Raw genomic sequence first — 22,427 nt, forward strand, 5'->3', positions numbered from 1 at the left:
CTTTACTGAACATGTTAATAATTTCTAGGAGTTTTCTGGTGGAATTTTTGGCATCTCTTAGATATAATATCATCTGCAAAACAGATAATTTGATCTCTTCTTTTCCAATTATTACTCCTTTAATTTCCTGCTCTTGTCTTATTGCTCTTGCAAGAGTTTCAAGCACTGTTAAAGAAAAGTGAAGATAGTGGACAGCCTTGTCTGGTGAATGATTTCAATGGGAATGCTTCCAGTTTTTCTCCATTTAGAATGATGTTGGTTGCGGGTTTGTTGTATATAGCTTTAATTATGTTGAGGTATGTCCCCTCCAGTCCAATTCCCTTTAGAACTTTTATCATGAATGCATGTTGAATTTTGTCAAAAGCCATTTCTGTATCTATTGAGATGACGATGTGGTTTTTGTCTTTGAGTCCACTAATATGATTGATGACATTTATTGACTTGCATATATTGAATCATCCCCGCACCCCTGGAATAATGCCTACTTGATCATGGTGAATTATCTTTTTGATGTATGTCTGTATGCTCATTCATTGCTGGTGGGATTGCAAACTCATGCAACCACTATGGAAACCAATGTGGAGAACTCTTAAAAAAACTAAAACTGAACCTACCATATGGCCCAGTTATACCATTCCTTGGCATGTACCCAAAGGACTCATCCTATTGTAGAGACACTTGTGACAACCATGTTTGTTGCTGCTCTTTTCACAATAGCTAATAAATGGAAGCAACCTAAGTGACTGTCGACTGATGAATCGTTAACAAAAATGTGGCACCTTCACACAATGGAGTTCTATTCAGCAGTAAAGAAAGATGAAATAATGAAATTTGCAGGTAAATGGATGGATCTAGAAACTGTTATACTAAGTGAAGTTTAATATAGACTCAGAAAAACAAGACAAAAGATGTATGTTCTCCCTCATTTGTGGATCCTAGCAGCAAATCCTTTTAAATGATGCTGTACAGCAGTCTCTTCTGCATCAAACAACTGCCATCATCACGACTTCAGCTGTGCCTGCTTGCTAAACATTGACACTATTGGGCTTGTTGATGGTTGCGTTCCTTGTTCCTTCATTAAAGGATGGGGTAAGCAGGGTCATTGGACCCTCACCAGAGTATCCAGCCACTCTTCCCAGCCAACTGTATGTAATTTGGCCCTAATCACACATTAGGTCTCCTGGATTTGGGGAAGGCTAAAGCATACAATCTGGGGAAGGCTAGAAAGAGAAGGCTTGATCCATGCTGAGTAAAGGCTTTCCAGTGTGCATACCCTCAGGTCATATATACTCCTCAGCAACCCCGCAGTCATCTCTGTAAATCCTCACCTCTTATGTTGACACCTGAGTGCCTCTAGGGTGAATGCACTCTTGTGGCTACATCATGTGTTACAAATCCTTCTCTCTTCACAGTCACTTTTATCCATCCACATGGCTCTACCCCACACCTTTATGTTCCTGGTCTTTTGAATGTATTCCTTATGAGCTTCTGTCTAGTCAATGAGTCATTCACCCTTGCCCACAAGCCTGTGTAGATTCTAATCTTGTGCCATTTTCCCTGCCAGTGGCCCAGTATACTTCCCAAAACTCTAACCTGTAGGAATGTTTTCCCTTACCATTGTCTTTCAAGGCCATAGTTTATTCCTGTTTTATTATTATTCTAATTTTTATTCTTTGAAAACTTCATACATGTATATAATGAAATATGATCTTATCCACCCCCTCATTTTTCCCTTCCTATTCTGAGTCCCCCAGAACATTTTCCTCCCAACTTCTTTCCTCTTCTTCCTCCTCCTCCTCTTTCTCCTCCTCCTCCTCCTTTTCCTCCTCTTCTTGTTTTGATAATCCATTAAGTCCATTAGAGCTGCCCATATGTGCATGAATGTGGGGCCAATCCACTAGGGCACACCAATGATCACACCCTCAAAGAAGAATGATTCTCCCTCCCCCAGCAGTTATCAACTGCCAATAGCTCCTCACCAATGGGCAGGACCTGGAGAGCACCTCCCTTATCTATGTCAAGGTCATAGTTTGAAGTAGTGTATATACTTCCTGTCCACTTGAAGTTTTCATTCATATACCAAACCAACTCAACTCATTTCTCTTCTTCCTTCTTGCTATAAAGGGCTCTCTCTCTCTCTCTCTCTCTCTCTCTCTCTCTCTCTCTCTCTCTCTCTCTCTCATGCATAGAAATGAGCTGAGATTAAGGGAGCTAGCTTCATGAAGGTATATGTCATGAAGGTCTGGAATATCAGTGCACATGGCTTGCTGGTCCTCTAGCCCTGGTTGTGTAGTCTTACATGTACCAGTTTCACCCCAGACCATTCTTGCTCCCAAGTCCACTCAACCTTATGGCTTGGGGAGTCTGCCAGGGCCAGCTCAGGGTCAGTAGTACCCCCGGCCCAGTCACTTGCTTATCTACTGGTCAGAAGATGTAACTCTATTAAGACCTAGCAGCACAACAGAAAGTTGTGTTTTAAAAGCTGTGTGATTCTTTACTGAAGACAGTGTCTTAGTCTACTTTGTGTTGCTTTAAAAGAATATAAGAAACTGCATCCTTTTTAAAGAAATGAAATGTGAGATGTTCTGGAGGCTGAGAAGTTAAATATCAAGGGGCTGGCATCTGAAAAGGAGCTTCTTGCTGTGTCACAACTTGGCAGAGAGTGATACATGGATGCAATGGATTAACACATGACCAGTTAGCTCAAATACCTTCTGACATTACAGTAGAGGGCAAGCATATTAATATAACCTTGGGGAAACTGTATACACAGTGAGGGTGCTGGCTCAGGTCTCCTCCTCTTCTTATAAAGCCACTAATCCTAGGACATTGGCCTCATCTTCATGAACTTATCTAACCCTAGTTACTAACCAAATAGCACCTCCAAATATCACTAAACTATGAATCTGGAAATTAAATTTCTAACACAGGAACTTTCAGATAACACATTAAAATCACAGCAGACAGTATGACTATGCTACAAAAATCTCAAGATATTATTAGTATTATAATAATATAATACTGTGTTATTCTCTTATTATTAATAATAAGTCTCACTGTGTAATTCTAGCTGGCCTGGAACTGGCTATGTATACCAGACTGGCCTTGAACTCACAGAGATCCACCTGCCTCTGTCTCCGGAATATGGGATCAAAGGCATGTGCCACTCTGACCTCGGGGTATTACAATGCAACTCCTCCACTGGCATTTGTCACAAATTCCATACATCAGCTTTTCCTGCCACTGATACTCTCAATACTATAGGGTCCAAGTGGCACATATCTTGGTTGCCCCCAAACCAAGACCCACTGCAAAGCCTTTTCTTGTAGGCCACACACAAAGGTGGGAGACATCTACAACACTCAGTATATAGGCAGGTTCATGCTGTGACACAGGCTGCCAAATGCTAAAGAGGCCTGTGGTACCTTGTACATCTTTCCTCATTGTCGGAGGTCAAGATGGAATCATTTGTCTTTTCATTTTGAAAGGGCTATCCTTATCCATAGAAGCACCAAACACTTTACTGGTGTGGCCAGCTCATCAAGCTTCTTTTTCTTTTTGAAATGGTGTTTTTCTGTGTATTCCAGGCTAGCCTCAAACTGGTCATCTCTCTGCCTCAGCCTCCTGAGTGCTGACATTGTGGGTGTACATCATCTCAGCAGGCTATAGAGAAGGGATTATTTTCTGGTACTGGTGAATAAACTTGGCCCTTGTACATGCTAGGCTAGCACTCTACCACTAAGTCCTCTTGAATCTTTGTAGGGTTTGCCTCCCATGTTCTGGAGCACATATACCTTACAAAGACCTCTGGTGTCCTAGGCACCTCTTGTCCTAGTGTGATGAACATGATCTCATCTATGGATCTAATGGACTGATGCATGTTCAGGTCACTCATATCTTTAGACAACGTTAGAACAGAGGGCAAGCAACTTAGCATAACCTGGGGGGAAATCTGCACAGGTATGATAATGCTATCTGCTGCATGTGAAGCAAATCACTTCAGTCCCTCTCTTTCAAAGAGGGACAGAAAAAAGTACTTTTGCCGATTCAATTGCTACAAAGCCCTTGCCTCAACTTGTATCTCTGCTATGGTCTGAATGTTTGTGTCTGTTTAAAATTCATATGCTGAGGCCATGGTGGATGCCTTTAATCCCAGCCCTTGGGAGGCAGAGGCAGGCAGAGCTCTATGAGTTCAAGGCCAACCTGTTCTACGTAGCGAGTTCCAGGACAGCTGGGGCTACAGGGAAACCCTGTCTCAAAAAGACAAAAGAAAAAAAAAAAAAAGAAAATTCATATGCTGAAATCCTTCCCTACAAAATGGTGATATTTAAGTAGAAGTGGTTTGGGCAGTGATTAAATCATAGGGCAACGTTCTCATGAATGGAATGGGTTGCCTTTTTTTTCACTTTCTTCACAATGTCTGCCTATTACTTTACCCAGGACTAGATAGCAAGTCCTTCCCTGAAGTGAGAGACCTTGGAAGCTTATCTTGGGACCTCCAATACATGCAGAATCCTGGAACAGTATGCACTAATAGTAAACTAATTAGCTAATGGAAGCCTGATTCTACTATGGTCTGTAGTAATTGACGTAAAAATCACCATAGCCCCAAGTATTCTATAGAGAAAGAGTCCACAGACTTAGTAAAGTAGGGATGTAAGAACAGAACTATTATGTGTACTTTTCACAGCCACTTAAAAATCCACTCCTAGCCGGGCGTGGTGGCGCATGCCTTTAATCCCAGCACTTGGGAGGCAGAGGCAGGCAGATCTCTGTGAGTTCAAGGCCAACCTGGTTTACATAGGGAGTTCCAGGACAGCTGGGACTACAGGGAGACCCTGTCTCAAAAAGACCAAAAAAAAAAAAAATGCACTCCCTTGGGAGGGTCTAAAGGATACTTGTTTTTATCAAGGCTTTAAGAAATGGGGCGCCTGCACCCCCAAAGAACTCTATGGTAGTATCCCTTAAAGGCTAGATCAGAAAGGAACACACTGATAGACCAGCTTCTCTTGTCTCAGTGGAAAAATTGGGACTCTGGATGGTACAGATAGATTGGTACTGCAGGAACACTGGGGGATGGACTTACAGTTATTAGTAAAACCCTTCCAGTGCAAAACATCTGGTTAAACATCAGGATGCGTCCATTTGTCTAGATGAAGAGATCTAGACCTACTCTGATTCACGAGCAGGGACTTTCAGGACAACCTGCAATCTCCATCTGTTTTGTAATGCTGTAACAGGACACTACAGGCTGGGAAATTTGTAAACAATAGAAGTTTATTATGCTTATAGCTATGGAGGTTGGGAAGCCCAAGATTGAAGTACCACGTTTGTTTTGTTTTGCTTTTTGTTTTTTGTTTTGTATAAAGTGCCACATTTGGAAGGGCCTTCGTGCTGCATCAACCCAGGGTGGAAGGCACCACATGGTGACAGAGAACAAGTGGGAACTGAACAACCTCAGTCTTGTGCTAAAAGAACCTACTCCCCTGATATTGGCACTAACTCATTCATGAAGGTATCGTCACTCATCGTGACCTAGTCACCTCTTGATCTTACTTCTCAACATTGTTGCATTGGAGATAAGATTTTTCTAACATAAACTTTGGAAAAAACATTCAAACCATAGCCCCTGGTGATAGTTTGCATGAAACTTAGAGGAAGGAATGTGGAATTTCTTCCTCCTGGATGTTCTTAGAATGTTCACAGAGTGTGAAGTAGTCAAGATTCCATGTAAATCCTCACAAGTCATCCACCAGCATCATGGGCTCATAATAAGCAGGCATAAAGACAGAATATCCTGTAGCTGTCCATCAGCCCTTTCCTTCACCTATGATGAAGTGGTCCTGGGGGAGGAAATGTGGACAATAAAGGGATGAAGAGCCAAGCAATAGGACCTTTTTCAAACTTGGGGCTGAGTACATCCAACTGCAATCAGTTGAACTGCTGATACTGCTTCTGTTTCTAGATGGAGTTAAGGGGTAGTAAGCAGCTTGCTACCTTTTGAGAATTTCATCACACTGGCCTCTTTCACTAGGGAGGAGGTAGCAAGCAATCTTTAAAAGGATAAACTCATATGTGACATGATGTTTAATCGTCATTATCACCTTGACTGGATTTAGAATCGCCATGGATATGTACTTTTGAGTGTGTCTTTGAGGATGTTTCCAGAAAGACTCGACTGAGAAGGTAAGGCCCACCCTGAATATTGGGAGTGCCACCCCGTGGACTAGGATCCTGGACTGAATAAAAAGAGGACAATGAGCTGAGCACCAGCATCTGTCACCTTGACTATGGACACAATGTGGCCAGCTGCCTCAGGCTGCTGCCACCAGACTTTCCCCTCCATGATGGACTGTACCCTCAAACTGTGGGCCAAAGTAAACCCTTCCTCCCTTAAGTTGCTTCTTTTTGGATATTTTGTTATAGCAACAAGTAAAGTAACTGATACATGTGATACAGTTTTCCTCCCCTTTCCTTGATGCTCTGCCAGATGGAAGGATTTAGAGTGTTAGGAGCTCCTTAATGACACTTTCAATATGCATTACAACATTGACTCCAACCAGAAAGCACATTTTGTGATCATAGGAGTTCATGAAGTGTGCTAGTCTTAACCCAAGCTCTCCTATATAGAAGCAGCATTAGTTAATAGGATGCTGGACTGTTCTGCTGAAGGCTCAGTTATGGTAGCAAATGGGAAAAACACACCATCCTTAAAGTTGTTGATGGCTAACTGTATCACCATATACCTCAAACCCATGACCAGTATTTGGTGCTGCCTCCCCAGAGGCCAGATACATTGGTCTGAGAAACGAATGGTGGAGATAGCAATGTTTCTAAGTTCATCACACCTTAAAAGCCATTGGAACAATTTCTTTTCATCCTGGGATCTTGGAATCAGTGGTTTTAGAAGTTCCAGATTCCAGAAAAGACTATCACTATCACCAGGGAACACCTAAGACTTCTGTATTAGAAGGTAAGAAGGTACAACTGGGCCTTGACCTTCATACTGCTAAACCAAAAGCTCTAGACTGGACTGAGCAGGGATATTTGTCTAAAACCATCTGAGAAAGCTTGGGTTATTGCTATGTAATGAATATGGGAGGATTCTGTGGACACTCCAATGGACTCATGGAGCCACAGGCTTTAAAACACACTGTGGGAGGAGACTGCACTCAAGTCAAGGCCAAACTCAAGTCAGACCACCAAGACTCAAAGCTATCTAGGTCAAAAGTTTGTGTTCCACCATCCAACAAAGAACTTCCTCCCACTGAGATGCCAGCAGGCTTAAGAGGAGCATGGAAAGAGAAGTTACCTGTAGTTATGTTAGGCTTCAGAACCAGCAGAAGAGGATCACCACAGAGGTGTTTATGCTGTTCTCTTACTTTCTCTTTCCTACCACTCTGCTTCATGATATCGAGAGCAATGTTGGGGCTAAAATCAAAGGTCCATATGGATGCCATGTAGGCTGAACTAGATCATCAAAGATGATTCCTGGGCTGGAGAGATGGCTCAGCAGTTAAGAACACTGGTTGTTCTTGCAGAAGACCTGGGTTTGAATCCCAGCACCCACATGGCAGCTAACAACTGTTCGTAACTCCAGTCCTAGGGAATCCAACTGCCTCTTCTGACCTCCACGGGCATTGCATGACATGGATGTACTTACCTACATGCAGGCAATACATGGATAAACATAAAATAAATAAATAAATTAAATAAATAAATAAATAAATAAATAAATAAATAAATATGATTCCTACATTTTCCTCTAAAAGACCATGAAGTTTCATTTTCAACCTGAACAAAAAACAGAAACAGGAAGTTTTTTAGGACATTTTTTCCCAGCCCCTCAGGATCCTCTTTCCAGCCTTCTTTACCCTATGTGGCTGGGAAACTGACCCTCCACATGTTCTTTCTGGATAGAATCTACCAATGGGAACACCAGAAGGAGGCTGGAGGTCACCAGCTGTGGGTCATGGAAACTTTAGGAAGTGCAACCTAGCTGGAGGAAACATGTCACTGGAGACGGGCTTCAGGAGTCCTTAAGCCTCATTTCCAGTGTTACTCTCTGCTTCCCATTTCTGCTTGAAGATGTGAGCTCTCAGCTTTCTGCTCCAGCTGCCTCCTGCCACGTTTCCCTGCCATGATGGACTCTCATCCCTCTGGAACAGTAAGCCAAATAAACTCTTCCTTCTATAAATTTCCTTCCTTCTATAAATCATAGAATTTATCACAGCAACCAAAAAGTAACTAGTACTGAAGTTGGTGTCAGGAATGGGGTGTGGCTGTGAAGAACCGGACCATATTGGGTATTGGAGGAATGTGGAAGACTTTGGAAGTTTGGACTAGAAAAGCAGTTGAATGCTGTAAGAAGAGCTTAATGGGTCATTCTAGTAGGAGCCTAAAAGAAAGTAGTGCTGAAAGCAAGATAATTCCAGAGGGAAATAAAGACTTACACAGCAACTGGGATGTTTTGACAAAGCATTTGGCTGCCATCTGCCCATGACCTAAGAACTTTCCTGAGGCTAATTTGAAACAGACTAATTTCTTTGGTGGAGGAAATTTCAAGACAGCCTAATGTTGAGTCAGTGACATTGTTATTAATGATGAATATTATGCATATCTACAATGAAAAAGAACAGGTAGGGCAGAAAGAAATGCAAAATGTACAGTGTGAGGAGAAAAGGAACACTAGGAAGCTTAATAATATAGCAGCCAAGGCAGTCAAAACCTGTTCTGGAATAGAGGCTCTCTTTGATAAGGAGACTAGAGCCATTAAGGAGAGGCCTTCACATTTGCACTTGAATAATGGAAAGAATACACTGGGGGCAAGGTCACACCCAGCTAAGCCTCCAACTTGTGAAAGGAAAAGACTTAAGAAGTTTTCTGCTCCTAGAAAACCACAACATACTGAAGCTGCTGATAATGTGGATGAAGGGAACCAAGGTCTACCCCAAGCTGGCAGCTGAATTTTGCAGTATCCTTCACATAGTGCTGGTTTTAGAGACATGAAAGATACAAGAGGGGCAGGGGTCATCAGTCCTTCCTCTGTGGTTTCAGAGGGCCACTGAGGCCAGGAAGTGTGTAGCAGGGGATTTCCTACATAAAGAAGGCCCTGACAAGCTACTGTGTGAGGCTGTGAAAGTAAAGCCTGGTTGGCAGTGGAGACCCCAAGATGTTGGAGATGTCAGAGCCAGGAGACATCTGCTGAGGAGCCAACCCAAGAGAGATAGTATGGTACAGGCAGCAAAGCTGGAAGGGCTGAGCCATCTAAGGCTTTGGGAACTAAATTTCCAGATATTGGATGTGGAACTACAGGATTTGATGTTCTCCCTACTGGTTTTTGGTCTTGTTTTGGTCTGGTATTTCCTTGCTATACACCCATTCCTTCCTTTTGGAATGGAAATGTATACTCTGTGCCATTATATGTTGTAAGTATGTAATCTGCCTTTTGATTTTGTATGGGGCTTATAGTTAGGAGATTTCCTTCCTTGAGTCTCAAAAGAGACTTTGGAATTTTGAATAACATTGAGACTGTTAAAGACTATGGAAACTTTTGAAGTTGGACTAAATGCATTTTGCATTATGATATCACCATAAGCCTGTGGGGGCCAAGGAGTGGAATGTGATGTTTAAATGAGATTGTACCTCATGGGTTCCAAGTATTTGAACACTTGGTTCCAAGTTGGTGACACTCTTTAGGGAAAATCATGAAACCTAGGAGGTTTTACTGGAGAAAGCCTGTTACTGGGGGTGGGCTCTGAGCGTTCTTAAGCCTTGCCTCAATTCCACTTTTGCTTTCTCCATCCTGTGTGTGCTTGAAGATGTGAACTCTCAGCTTTCTGTTCCAGCTGCCTCCTGCCATGCCTCCCCACCATGATGGACTCTTATCCCTCTGCAATAGTAAGTCCAATAAACTCGTCCTTTTGTAAGTTGCCTTGGTCATGGGCACTTATCACAGCAACATAAAAATAACCAGTACATAATCCCATGGTTGTGTTATGTACTGAAACTTGGCTGAAACTCCTGCCCAGCTGTCCTCTTTGGGTTTGGTAACTCTTCCCTCTTTGCCTTTTTGTCTTACTATGGTTGAATGTGTTGTCCTAGTTCCATGTGTTGAAAATGTAAAAAGTTCACCTGCAAAAGGTTTTGGGGGTAGAATTTTTGCTGGGTTGTTTGGGCCATGAAGAGTCTGGCTCCATTCTTGCACAATGGGTTATTGCAGGAGTGGTTTTATTAGAAGTGAGCTCTGTCTCCTGCCATGCTCCAGATGCTGACTAGAAACCTGCACCATGCTCTGAGACTTCCCAGTCTCTAGAACCATGAACTTAGTAGACCTCTATTCCTCTGTGTATGGTCTGTGTTTTCGGGTATCTACTGGGGGTCTTGGAACATATGCTTCATATGTACATCACTATTCCCATCTTACAGTCCAGGAAACTGAGGCTCAAAGAACCAGAGGAACTTACTTCCAGTTGCTCATCTAATAAATGACAAATCTGGGATTCACCAACCGGTTTGTGTAATGCCAAGCCCTGGTCCTTTTCTGTCCCATCATATAGATAACCTTGGAAGAGAAGGTCATTCCCTGTTTCTGAGACCATGGAACAAAGACAAGGCATATTCATATGAACACATTTTCATTTCATTGATACAAAGGCCCAAAATGTTCTGAACCATGAACCAAATGAAGAGGATCCTGAATAAAACAGCATCTCTGATTTACATTTCCTGAAATTTCTACTTTCTATGGGAGAAAAAAAGAGTCTGGAAAAAAACTGTCCATCAAGTCACCTTAGCAGATGCATGGTTTATTTCATGGGAGCAGAATGGCATGTTTGTTAATGTCTCTAGTTACAAAATGTGTCCTAGGGCCATTATTTATAATGGGCAGCAACAAAAAGCAGTAACAGAGCTGGCGTGCAGCAACGGGCAGTGTAAAATTTTAATTGGGAGGCATTTTCTGGATTTTGATTTTAAATGTCCTGTTGTTAAAAAAGGAAAGCAGCTTTCCAGAAAGATGGCTTTTATGACAGAGGTGAGCATTCAGAATGGTGAACATGTTTGGTCGAGACACCAGAGAAAGGGATGTTTGCTAGATCTCTTCTCCCTGATACTTAAATTACACCATCATCAATGATAACATCAAATTATACATCTTCTTGGAGCAATTAACCACTTCACATACATCCAGCATGAGCAAAATAATATTGGTTATTACTCCTATGTCAAGACCAACTCCAAAGAGCTCTCTGGTGACTCTTTTGTGCTGTGCATGGTGCTAAGACCCTCAGAAACAACAGGAATGCATCTGAGATCTTGCACTGCTATGCAAGATAGACCCTTGGCTCTGCAGAGTGCTGAATTTGAAAGACTGTAGACCGGGGTCCTAGAGGGATGGGACTTATAGAGAGTAGGGAAGAATTAGATGCATTAGGCAAAATAAATAAATAAATAAATAAATAAATAAACAAACAAATAAATAGTTTACCATAAGGAATCTGCCTTAGGGCTCAGGAGAATCAGAAGACATAGAATAGAAAAAGAAATATGGAAATAAATTATAAGGTATTGGCTCATTGGGTTATGGAAGTTAAGAAGTCCTAGAATGTGTCATTTGTAAAACAGAGTCAGGGGCCCTGGTTTAGTTCCAATCCAAGCCTGAAAGCCTGAGAACCAGGGCTGTGGCACTACAAACGGCACAGTACTGCTTGGATTTCAGCACACACACCCCTTGCAACTTCTAGATCAGCTTATTTTCCATGGGTCCCTGCTGAGACTTTGGGCTTTTGTGGTATGAATTCTCTCATTTGGTTTATGTTTGTGTATCATTTGGTAGTCTTGTTACCTCATAGTAACTACCTAAGCTTCATGGCATTATGCAACCTTACTTTACTATGCTCACAGATTTTGGGGGTCAGAATTTGGTCACAGTACTATAGTGATGATAGGTATCTTCTCTATAATGATTGGAGTCTCATCTGGAAAGACTCAACAGCTGGAGGGAACTTGAGGGCCAAGCATGGGTGTCATCTGGAGGCATCTTCACTCCCCACCTGCAAGTCTGGGACTGTTGACGTCTGTCCTCTCCATGAGTTCCCCCTGTGCCTAGGCTTAGGCTCTATGGCTCCCAAGAGGGAACACTGGCAAGAGAGCCCTCCAAGTGAAGCAGACAGAAGCTGTGTGCCTTTTACCATGATTGGAATGTTACATATCCTCCCTTTGGCTATTCTCTGTTGGCAAACCCATCCAGAGCACCAAGGAAGGGACACAGATTTCACCTCTTGATGTAAAAGCACTCACTATGACATTCTCAATTTTCTTAGTTTTCAAGTAGTGCATACAAGCTTTCTTGATGTTGAGACAACTGGATTTCCCTTGATGTGGCAGAGTGGCTCAAATTCCTTGTGATACATAGGGCACTTTGTGGTTAATAATCTGCTGTTCATTATAATGATCTGTAGTCTCTATAATAGTAAATGAGCTGGAACCACAGATATATTTACTGCCTTAATTTAGTTGCTAGCATTAGGCTTATTTTAAAGCATTTTCTCTCCATGTGGATGGAATTTCTTTTATCTGAGCTTATCTTCACTGTCAATAAGTTTAACACTCCTCAACAGCTGGAAGTCTAGATATTATACATCTTCCCTCCCATTAATCTTCTGTAAGTTGATCTTTATAGCCATCGGACCCATTCATCACCGAAAGCTGTCCGCTTACATTTGTATGGTCTTCCATTTAGCTAACTGAACTCTATTTCTTTATCAAGACTAAAGTTCTTTGTCATTTTAATAGTTTATGGAGTTCTCCCTCAGAACTGCCTCCAAGGGTCAGGTTGTCCACAGAGAACAAATGGATGCTAATAATGTCCTTCGTTATGTTTCATCTTAACCCATTCCTAAGGTTCTTTGGTAAAATTACTCCCAAGAAGAATCACATGATACCCCATGTTCTGTAAGAACACATAATCCGGCAGCTCTTCCGTGAGTACATCTGGACATTACGTTTCATTTGTTATCTCATCCCACAAAACCCAAGACTTGACTTTTATTCACCTACATTTTCCTGAATTCATACAAAACACAATAAAAGGGTTTAAAAACTCAGTGTAATACACATTATGAGACAGAAAAGGGAAGACAGAAGTGGGGGGAAGGCATGGGGGAAGGAGATGGTAAAGCCAGAAAAGGAGGGGTGGATGTTGTGGTACAGCTCTTTAATTCCTTTTGGTTGATTCACTCTTACTTTTATTTGTATGGGTTTTGTGTGCATGTATATAAGTGCACCACATGAGTGAAATGTCCATGGAGTTCAGAAGAGGGTGTTGGTTGCCCTGGAACTGGAGTTACACATGGTTGTTAGCTGCTATGTAGGTGCTGTGAGTCCAGCCCAGGTCCTCTGCAAGAGAAGTGCTCTTAACTGCTGAGCCATCTTTCCAGTCCCATGGTTCAGATCTTAAATGTCCCCGCAGGGGACCATATGCCAAAGGCTTGGTCCTCAGGTGCCAGCACTGTTGGGCGGTGATGGAACCTTTAAGAAGTGGGGCTTAGTGGGAAGAAATTGGGTCATAGGGGGCATGCCCTTAAGGAGATATAGGGACCCTTGCACCATCCTGGTCTTTTTTGCTCCCTAGGCATCATGAGATCAGCAGGTTTGCCCCACCATGTACTCCACACCATGGTCTCCATTGCCTCAGACCCCAGAGCAACAGAAGCCAATAAATGGACCACAGACTGAAAGTTCTGAAACCTTTCTTTAAACTGATGATATTCTAGATGCTTTTCCACATGATGGAAAGATGACAGACACAACATAGCTCTCTTCAGAAAAACGTCAGCGAAGTCTGAGCCCCACCAGGGTAGAGGACTGTGCTTCTCATTTCAGATGAAGACTGGGCCACACATGCCTCTGTCTACCCAGGTCCTGTCCTGCCCACCCCAAGCAAGGGCTGGCAAGTGAGCAGATTCAAATTACCTGTGCTAGTTGCTGGGCTGGCTAAAGATCAGAAATGGACGCCCAGGACAAACTTCCTGGAAGGATGGGCTTTACTCCCACATTCTAGAAGTACTGTTTACACAGCATTGGGTAGGGAGTGCTAAGAATGTCACCAGTAATGCCGAGACTGTGGATGGACTCCAGTTCATTCCACAAACCATCTGGATGCCTGACAACTGCCATCACCAATGTGGGGCAGGTCTAGCTCCCAGGTGGGGAGGCTGCTAGGGACAGCTCACACAGAGGCCAGGCCTGGGAGGCAGGGCGGGAAGGGCACTAGTCACTGAGGCCAATTTGGTTGGGAAGATGGATTCAGAGGGTCACTTCCCTTCAGCCCTTTCAAAGACTATGCCCTGGAGTCAAGTCAGTAAGGAAAACTGGGTGTGGAGGGGTTCTGCAGAGACCTGCCAGGAGGCACCAGCACTGCTTGTACATTCAGCAACAGAAGGCAGGCCTGGGCCTTTTCTTCATTGAGAGTGAGACTACAAACTGTTTGAGCAGCAATCTCTCTGGGCTTCAATCACTATCACTTTGCTTTTCCGGGAGCACAGGAGACGAGCTCTCAGAACACCTTCTTAACCCTTCTCAGTCAAGCAGGCATAGTGCCTCCCAGCAGCTCCAACAGACAGGCTCCATCTATACTCCCTTTTTTTTCACATTGAGAAAATAAGACCCAGAACTGCCAAGTCATTTGCCCTAGGGCACACTATTGCCAAGGGAGGACTGAAAGCCAGGCAGTCTGAGATCAGTCTTCATCTTGACTCATCTGCCCAGCTTCTTCCTAACACTGCTCCCAAACCACTCACCAACGGCCACTCTTCTGCTCTGCCACTGGGGCAGTTCACATACATGGAGTGGCCTGCGATTCTCAGCACAGAGGTCTGTCCCTGAGAACTGCTCTTCTGAGGGACAGTCAGGAACCAATCCAGTGCTGTGCCTGTATGGAACATAGTACACACCAATAGATGACACTCTGGCATTAATCTCTTGCTGTGCTGAGACCCCAGGACTCAAAAAAAACCATTGGAGACTCTGGCTCTGGGGGTGCAGAATGCTAGACCCCACCCTCAGGACTCCAAGGGACTTCAAGAACACCTCAGCACTTGTCACCTGCACTTGGGCTCTTTATGATAGTATTTGAGCTTAAGCCCTTGGAATTTAAGTCAAAATTCTGTGTGTTCATTTTTCTGGAGGGCCAGGCATCAGTTTCACTTGGCATGGGGCCTAGGTCTCAGACACACCGACTTTGGACCTTGGTCAATCAATGTTGCCTGGCTAGCCAATGGTGCAGCACTACCTTCCCACCAAAAATCTGGGGCAAAATCCTGGTCCCCACCAAAACCAAACAGCACAAACCTGGGGACCAGACTGTAGAGTGAAAAGTGGTTAGCTGTTTGTAAGACAATACCACAGCCCATTCTAAGGAACTACTCCCACTTTGGAAAGCAGGAAAGAAGAAAACATCTACATCCCTTGAGGCCGGAGATGTGCGTTTGCGGTCATTACACCATTTTCTTTTTTGATCATAAAATAATTCCACAATAAAAAGTTTTTAAAATATGAAAAAGATCAAAACCCCTCTTCATACCAGGCCACAAATGACTGAGCCAAGCTCAAGTGTTACTTCTCTCAGAGAAGCCTACCGAAGGCTCCCGCCTGGCACACGTACCTGGCATCAGGGCTAAAACCCGAGCCACAAAAAGTGGCTCGCCAAGGGATCCGACCCTGCCATCGCCTCTCTCAGCTTGCTCTCCCTCGCCTGTGTCTTTGGGCGCTTAACCTTTCAGGTGTGTTTTCTGGTGGAACCGAAGACTGGTTTGGAGCAGAGGTGCGCGGGCACCTAGGGGAGGTGGACGCAGGTCACCAGGAGCGGGGCAGCTGCGGCGGGGAGTCTAGCTTGTTCCTAGGGCTGCCGGCAGACGCGGGGGTGGGTGGAGACAATCACGATCGAGGAGGAGCACACAGGCGCACACACCTCCCTTCCTCCTTCCCTTCCTCTTCCTCCCACCCCGCCCCCCCGGGGGGGGCGGTACCCTGGTCCTTAGGGGAGGTCTGCACCCCCGAGGGTGGCGGCCGGGGAGGAGGGCTGGTTGGCTTTGCTGCAGCCGGTGGCCTGCTCCGGGGGCCCTTCCCCCGCGCTCCCTCGCCGCCTCCCGATGCTCCCCTCCTCCTCCCCATCCTCTCCATCCTCCCTATCCTCCTCTGGTCCGCGGCAGCCGCGGCTCGGGGAGCAGCCGGCGGCGCCGCGGCCGCACAGCCTTTGTCTCGGGCCGCCGAGCCCAGCGCAGGCGTAAGTGACCGGTGGCCGGGCCGCGGGGGGCACTTGGCGGGGCGGGCCGGGGTGCGGGCGCTGCCTGCAGGGGAGGCCGGGCCGGAGGAGCCTAGTCCGTGGTGCTCCGGCCGCGGAGGCGCGGGGACGCCGGGCGCAGAGGGGCGCGGGGCCGGCTGGTGAGGCGCTGCAGCCTCGCGCCCGCCCGCGGACGTGCGACTTGGGTGCAAATCCTGTTTCTCTGGGCAGAGGCCACGCGGGGACGGCGGAGGCTGCGAGGACGGGCAGTGATGGAAAAATGGGAGAGGAGCCGGCCCAGCGTCACTGCCACCACCATCACCATCACCATCACCACCACCACCACCACCACCACCATCACCACTACCACCACCATCACTGACCGTAGCCCATCCCACTCCCCAGCCTCACTCCCATCTCATCTCCCCGTGCACTGCCAACTTTGTCAGATCATTTCCTTTGCATCGGGTAGTAGTTGGACAGAACGACAGAGTGCGCCAGCTGGGGAATAAGCGCAGCTGCCGTGGGACATTCGTCTTCCGGGCCACTCAGCTGCCTCTGTTTTCTCGTCTCGGAAAGGGGCCTGCGATCCCCACGGAGGTGGCTGCGTTCCCAGTCTGCCTAATCCTGGCGTTAGAAGCCACCCAGAGACAGGTCACGTGGTAATGATGAGTGACACCTAAGAAATGTCTTCATCGAAATAGAGAATTTGAAGATTTAAAACTTTCTTATTTTTTTTTTTTTTGACCGTCAGAAAAGTAGCAGTAAATGAAAATGTAAAGCAGTGGAACTTCGACTAAACTATTCAAAAATAGGGCAAAATAGGTGTTTTGTAGGAAAATTGCCCCAGTGCGCCAAGGGCAATGCCCTTCCTCTGAAGTTCCTTTTGCTGCCTCGTGGCTGTGTGTTTCAGATGTACATCGTGTCCCTCGGGGGACACACCTTAAGAATGCTTTAATTACTGGATTTCAAAACTGGCTTTTGCCAGCCCAGGGCTGACCAGTGAGAACAAGCACACGTGTAGAGAACGGTCCTGGAAAACACAAACTAAAAACTCTAAATCCACTCCTTTTCTCTGTTAGCGGAAATTTCCGGGAGCCTCACCTGAGGTGCTTCATACCAGCTCCCCGGAACCCCTCTCAGGGTTCTTGGTCTTGTTAATAAAGGAATTTAAGAATGAACTCGGAAGGAACCCCGAGGACAGTTACTGGAGTTTCAAAGAACTCCAGAGCAGGCAAGCTGTCAGTCTCTTTAGTTTCCGGGAGAAGGAAGGAGAGAAGGAAGTTAAGGTCTTTCTACGCAGCTGCACGGAGGAGGAGGATGGGAGCATAACAAAACAGAAAGACCAGAGTGCCCAGGTAGTGTGCCCGGGCTTTCAGCAAGTATCTGAAGGGAGGTAAAGAGAAGAAGAAAGGAAAAGTTAAGCTTTCCCCAGGAATTCAGAAAACCCAGCGGACCTTAGCAGAGCTTCAGAAGGCACTGTCTAGAAGGTGGGGCTTCTGGGGGGAAAAGTATATTATTTCATCTAGAGAATAATTACTCCGCCCATCCCTTTAGCATGACTTAAGGTGAATCAACCTTCCTGAAGGGCTGAGCCCTTGGTCAGGTGATTGGCAGGCCAAGCTGGGATAAATCGTCATTTGGGGGCTTGGAATGTTAGGTGTCCAACCAATTCTTTTGATCACGAGGAAATCCCTTTCCCTTAATGGGTCTCAGCAGAGCCCTAATCGAGCTGCTGCAATATTTCTTCCTCTGAAGAGGTAACCCTAACATCATTCAGGAGAAAGGCTGGAATTGGGGAATAAATAAATCCCATTTTCACCATGAAAATCTAGAGATCCCATTCTAAAAGGTTGTAGAAGGTATTAGTGTCTGTAGCAGTTTGGGCTATATGCTCATGTGTAGCCTGGAGGCAGGGGCACTTATTAAGGGGGACACAAGAAACCAGAGCTCCCTTCTGCCATTCCTGCTTGGAGACTGGGAGCACTGCTGGAGTGCTGGTCTTTGGGTCCCTGCCCTGTGCTACCTGTCCAGTTTCTGTCTCTTGTTCTCATCATAGCTGGCTAGAAAAGGAACCCTGAACTGAACTTCCACCTTGATGTTCTAATCCACAAAAGACAACTAATCAATTCCTAAGAGACGTTATAATGGGGCTCTGTATGAAGAGGGCTGCCAGAGTATCCCCCATGGTATGGTTCACCTTAAGTCCTGTAAGAAGGAAAAAGAGTGACGTTATTAAAAAATAATATGAGGTGAGAGTGGTTGGTGTGTGTTGTGTCCATTTGTGAAACTAAGAACAAATTTTAGTTAATAAAAAAATTTTAAACTTGTAGAAAAAAGTAATAATGTGGACCCAGCTGAGCAAGACTGACTACTGTCATACTTGAGAATATTGCATACGTTGAAGTATAATTACACACAGAACTCAGACCTTTCCAGTTTATGAAATGGGTCTTTAAAATAATATGTGTAATTTTGTGGCAAAGGACTTGGAAATCATTTATTTTCCCCAAAATTTCAGGATCTCAGATTTAAGTCAAACACAATCACATTCTCAGAACAAAGATTTAAAGTAATTACTATGTTTTAAATTTTGACTCTTTGGGAAAGAGTTAGCATCTTAAAAGAAATCTTATGCCTTTGGTTAAATCGTAGTCCTTTCTGCTGCTATAACTAAATACTTTGGATAGAGTGCTTTATAAACATAGGAATTTACTGCTCACAAAAGTTCAAAATAGGGTGCTAGTTCAGCCTCTGGTGAAGGCTTGCTCCCTGCCTCTTAAATGCACCTTTCATGTTTTATCCTGTTGACACAGGGGCAGAGAAGCTCTCTGTAGGTTTAATACACCGTAATTTTAAAACAGCCCATTTGTTTTATTTATCTTGTGGCTTTGGTAATCAGTGGAATTGATTCCAGGATCTCATGCATGCTAAGCATACTACCACTGAGCTACACCCCCAGGCCATCACTTATTTATTGAAGTGTTTGCATACATGAAACTTGATGAATTTTTGCCTGAGTACATCCTGCCTGTGCCCCTTCTCAGTCAGTATGCCTTATGATTATAACCACATTTAGGCTTTTACGAACATAGAAAAACAATTATTCTAAAGTAATGTCTAAATAAAAATTTTATATGTATTCCATTAAGTCCACTTGGACCAATCCTTTTTGGCATTTATGACAGGGCCTGGTCCTGGGCCCAGCACCGTGTAGACATGGGCCTTGCTAGAGCACACTCAAAAGGCAGAAAATGAGTGAGCAGCTCCTGTCCAGGCAGAGGTGATAGGACCACAGGGAGGCAGGCTCTAACCCAGTTTGGGGAGTCTTCCTAGAGGCTGTGAATTTTTACTTTGGAAATGGAAAAATGAGATGTTCACTAGCTACAACATGGAGGAGGAAAAGGAAAGCAGTTTTGTACCTGGAACGAGCATCTGCACTCATAGACTCAGAAGGGCATGGAGGGGTAGAGGACCAAAGTCAGTTGCGGATGACTGGTATGGGGGGTCAGGGGCGCTGAACTGCTTGGGAGGCTGCAGGAACCATCCCAGAGATCCAAGGCTCTCCCTGCAGGCATGTGGCTCTACTTCAAGGACAGAGGCAGACCTTACTGGTGGGCACAGCAGGAGAGAGCTGAGGAGCTGGCTAACTGCTTCACAGTACCCAGATTACAGGAGTCCTGCATGGAAGGCTGTATGGACATCCAGATGAAGGAAGAGGTGCCAGAACCAACTGAGCAGTGGCACAGATTTGAGATTTAGAAGGTAGAATGAATACAACCTTGTGCTTGATAGGATTCCTGGATAACCCCTAGGTTTTTTAGGTCTCAGGAAATCGATGATGGTACCACTGGATATATGGGGGAAGAATAGCTCAGGTGATACTTTTGATTTTTAAAAACTATAGATTTCTTTTGAATTAATACCAACAATTACACAGTAGAGAAGATTGGACAGTAATTCAATACACACATACAATATATGATCAAGGAGCTGGAGAGTTGGCTTAGCAGTTAGTTAAGAGCACTGACTGTTCTTGCAGAGGACCCAGGTTTGATTCCCAGCACCCACATGGCAGCTAACAACTGGCTGTAACTCCAGTTCCAGAGGATCTAACACCCTCTTCTGACCTCCAAGAACAATGCACAACATGGGTGCACCTACATCCATGCAAGCAATACACTCATATACATAAAATAAGAATAAAAAAATGCTAAAATTTTTTTAAAATATGTGATCAAATGAGGGTAATTAAATTAGTACTTACATCTCCTCGACATTTCTTTGTGTTTGGAGCCTCCTAGTTCTTCATAAATATATAATAGTTTGCTGTAAACTGCAGTAACCCCACTGTGCTGTGGAACATGGTAGTAGATTCCTCCCATATAACTGTATTTTGGAACCCCATGTCCAGCCTTTCTTGCCCTGATACATCCCCCCTATTTTTTTAAAAAAACTTTGTCTTACTATGCAGCCCTGGCTGGCCAGGAACTCACTATGTAGAGCAGATTGGCCTTAAACTCACAGAGATCTGCCTGCCTGTGCCTCCTGAGTGCTGGGATTAAAGGTGTGTGCCACCATACCCAACTCGTCCCTCCTCTTTTGAGTCACTGTCTCACTTTGTAGTCTAGACTAGCCTGGAACTCCCTATGTAGCCCAGGCTGACCTCAAACTCAAAGCAATCCATAATCCTCCTTGCTCAGTCTCCCAAGCACTGGGATTTCAGGCCAGAGCCACCACACCTGGTTCCTTTGTTGTTGGTGGTGGTGGTTTGGGTTTTTTTTTTTTTTAGATTTATTTATTTTTATTTTATGTGTTTGAGTGTTTTGTCTGCATGTTTATGTGTACCACATATGTGCAATGCATGTGGAGGCCAGAAGAGGGTGTCAGATCCCCTGGAACTGGAGTTAGAGCCTGCTGCCATGAGGGTGATGGGAACAGAACTGCGGTCCTTTGCAAGAGCAAGAAGTGCTCTTAACTGCTGAGGCATCTCTCCAGCGCACTGTGTTTTTTTCAAGATTTATTTTATTTTCAATGTGTATATCAAGTGTCTGTGTGTGGGTATGTGCTTAGTATGCAGGTGCTGCCCATGGAGTCCAGCAGCAGTAGATCCCTCCGGAGCTGGGGTTACAGGCAGTCGTGAACCACATGATGTGAGTGCTGGGAACCAAGCTCAGGTCCTCTGGAAGAGCAGTGTGCATGCTTAACTAGGGAGCCATCTCTCTAAGCCCACAGCTGGTTTTGACACCTCCCTTTCTGGATGCATTTGGTTTTGCCTGCTGATTAGTGTGTGGAGCCTTTGGGAGAAATACCTCCTCGAAAATTTTCTAAAAGGCATATTGATTGAGCACATTCTCTGCCGAGCATGGCTGTCACTTGGGAGTAACCTTCCTCTGACGAGATCCTGAATCTTGCTGTTGGGAGCTCCCAGCTGGGAACTACAGCCAGGGAGCTGCCAGGTCCAAGTGAGCTACAAGGTCCAAGTGGTGATAACAGCTTCCAAGAGATGACTCAGTGAGAGGTCAGTGGAAGAGCAGCAGTAACCTAGGGTGAGATCGAGGAATTCTAAAGAGATGGAACCAGAGGGGGCAGAGGAAGCCAGAGACGCTGGGCTTTAGCAGCCTAGGATGTGTGCCCCAGTGTCACCCACAGTGGAGAGGACAAGAGGCAGCCTATGGGTGGTGCATCTCAAAGTGGGGCCCCCAGACCAGGGGCTGTGGGGCTGTCCCAGCAATTTCGTGAAATGCACATTCCTCACCCTATCCCAGACCTTCTGAATCTGCACCCTGGAGATGTTGTTGTTTGTTTTGTCCTGCTTTGCTGTGCTGGAGATTGAACCCAGATGTTTGCAAACGCCAGGCAAACACTTTTACCACTGAGCCACTGTCCCAGCCTGCAACCTGTGTTTCAATAGGTGATTCTTGGTATAACACTGCTGCATTAAATGAAAAAGAAGCAGCAGCTGATTGGAAAACTCAGCCTGTTTGAGAATTACAACAAAACAAAACAAGACAAAAAGAACCCCAATAACCTCAAAAACCCATTTTTAAACAGAACTGTTAAAGTTTTATTTTTTGTTTTACAATTTCAAATATTCTCTTTTCTTTTGCATGTTTTGAAGTTTTTTTCCCCTTCTCTTTTATAT

At 44.8% G+C, this 22,427-nt stretch overlaps 1 protein-coding gene across 1 annotated transcript in view; it reads left to right on the forward strand.

Annotated features, from left to right (window-relative positions):
• The window catches only part of LOC115071575, a 52,077-nt gene extending 33,534 nt beyond the window's left edge, over nucleotides 1–18,543 (forward strand). Inside the window, exons 2-4 of the mRNA XM_029567014.1 lie at nucleotides 15,783–15,960; nucleotides 16,041–16,285; nucleotides 16,514–18,543. Coding sequence (XP_029422874.1) covers nucleotides 15,783–15,960; nucleotides 16,041–16,285; nucleotides 16,514–16,794 — 704 coding nt within the window. The 3' untranslated portion in view covers nucleotides 16,795–18,543. The remainder of the gene's footprint in view (nucleotides 1–15,782; nucleotides 15,961–16,040; nucleotides 16,286–16,513) is intronic.
• Nucleotides 18,544–22,427: the final 3,884 nt, after the last annotated feature.

This window comes from Nannospalax galili, unplaced genomic scaffold (assembly GCF_000622305.1).
Source record: "Nannospalax galili isolate Female #2095 unplaced genomic scaffold, S.galili_v1.0 scaffold299, whole genome shotgun sequence".
Taxonomy (NCBI): Eukaryota; Metazoa; Chordata; class Mammalia; order Rodentia; family Spalacidae; genus Nannospalax; species Nannospalax galili.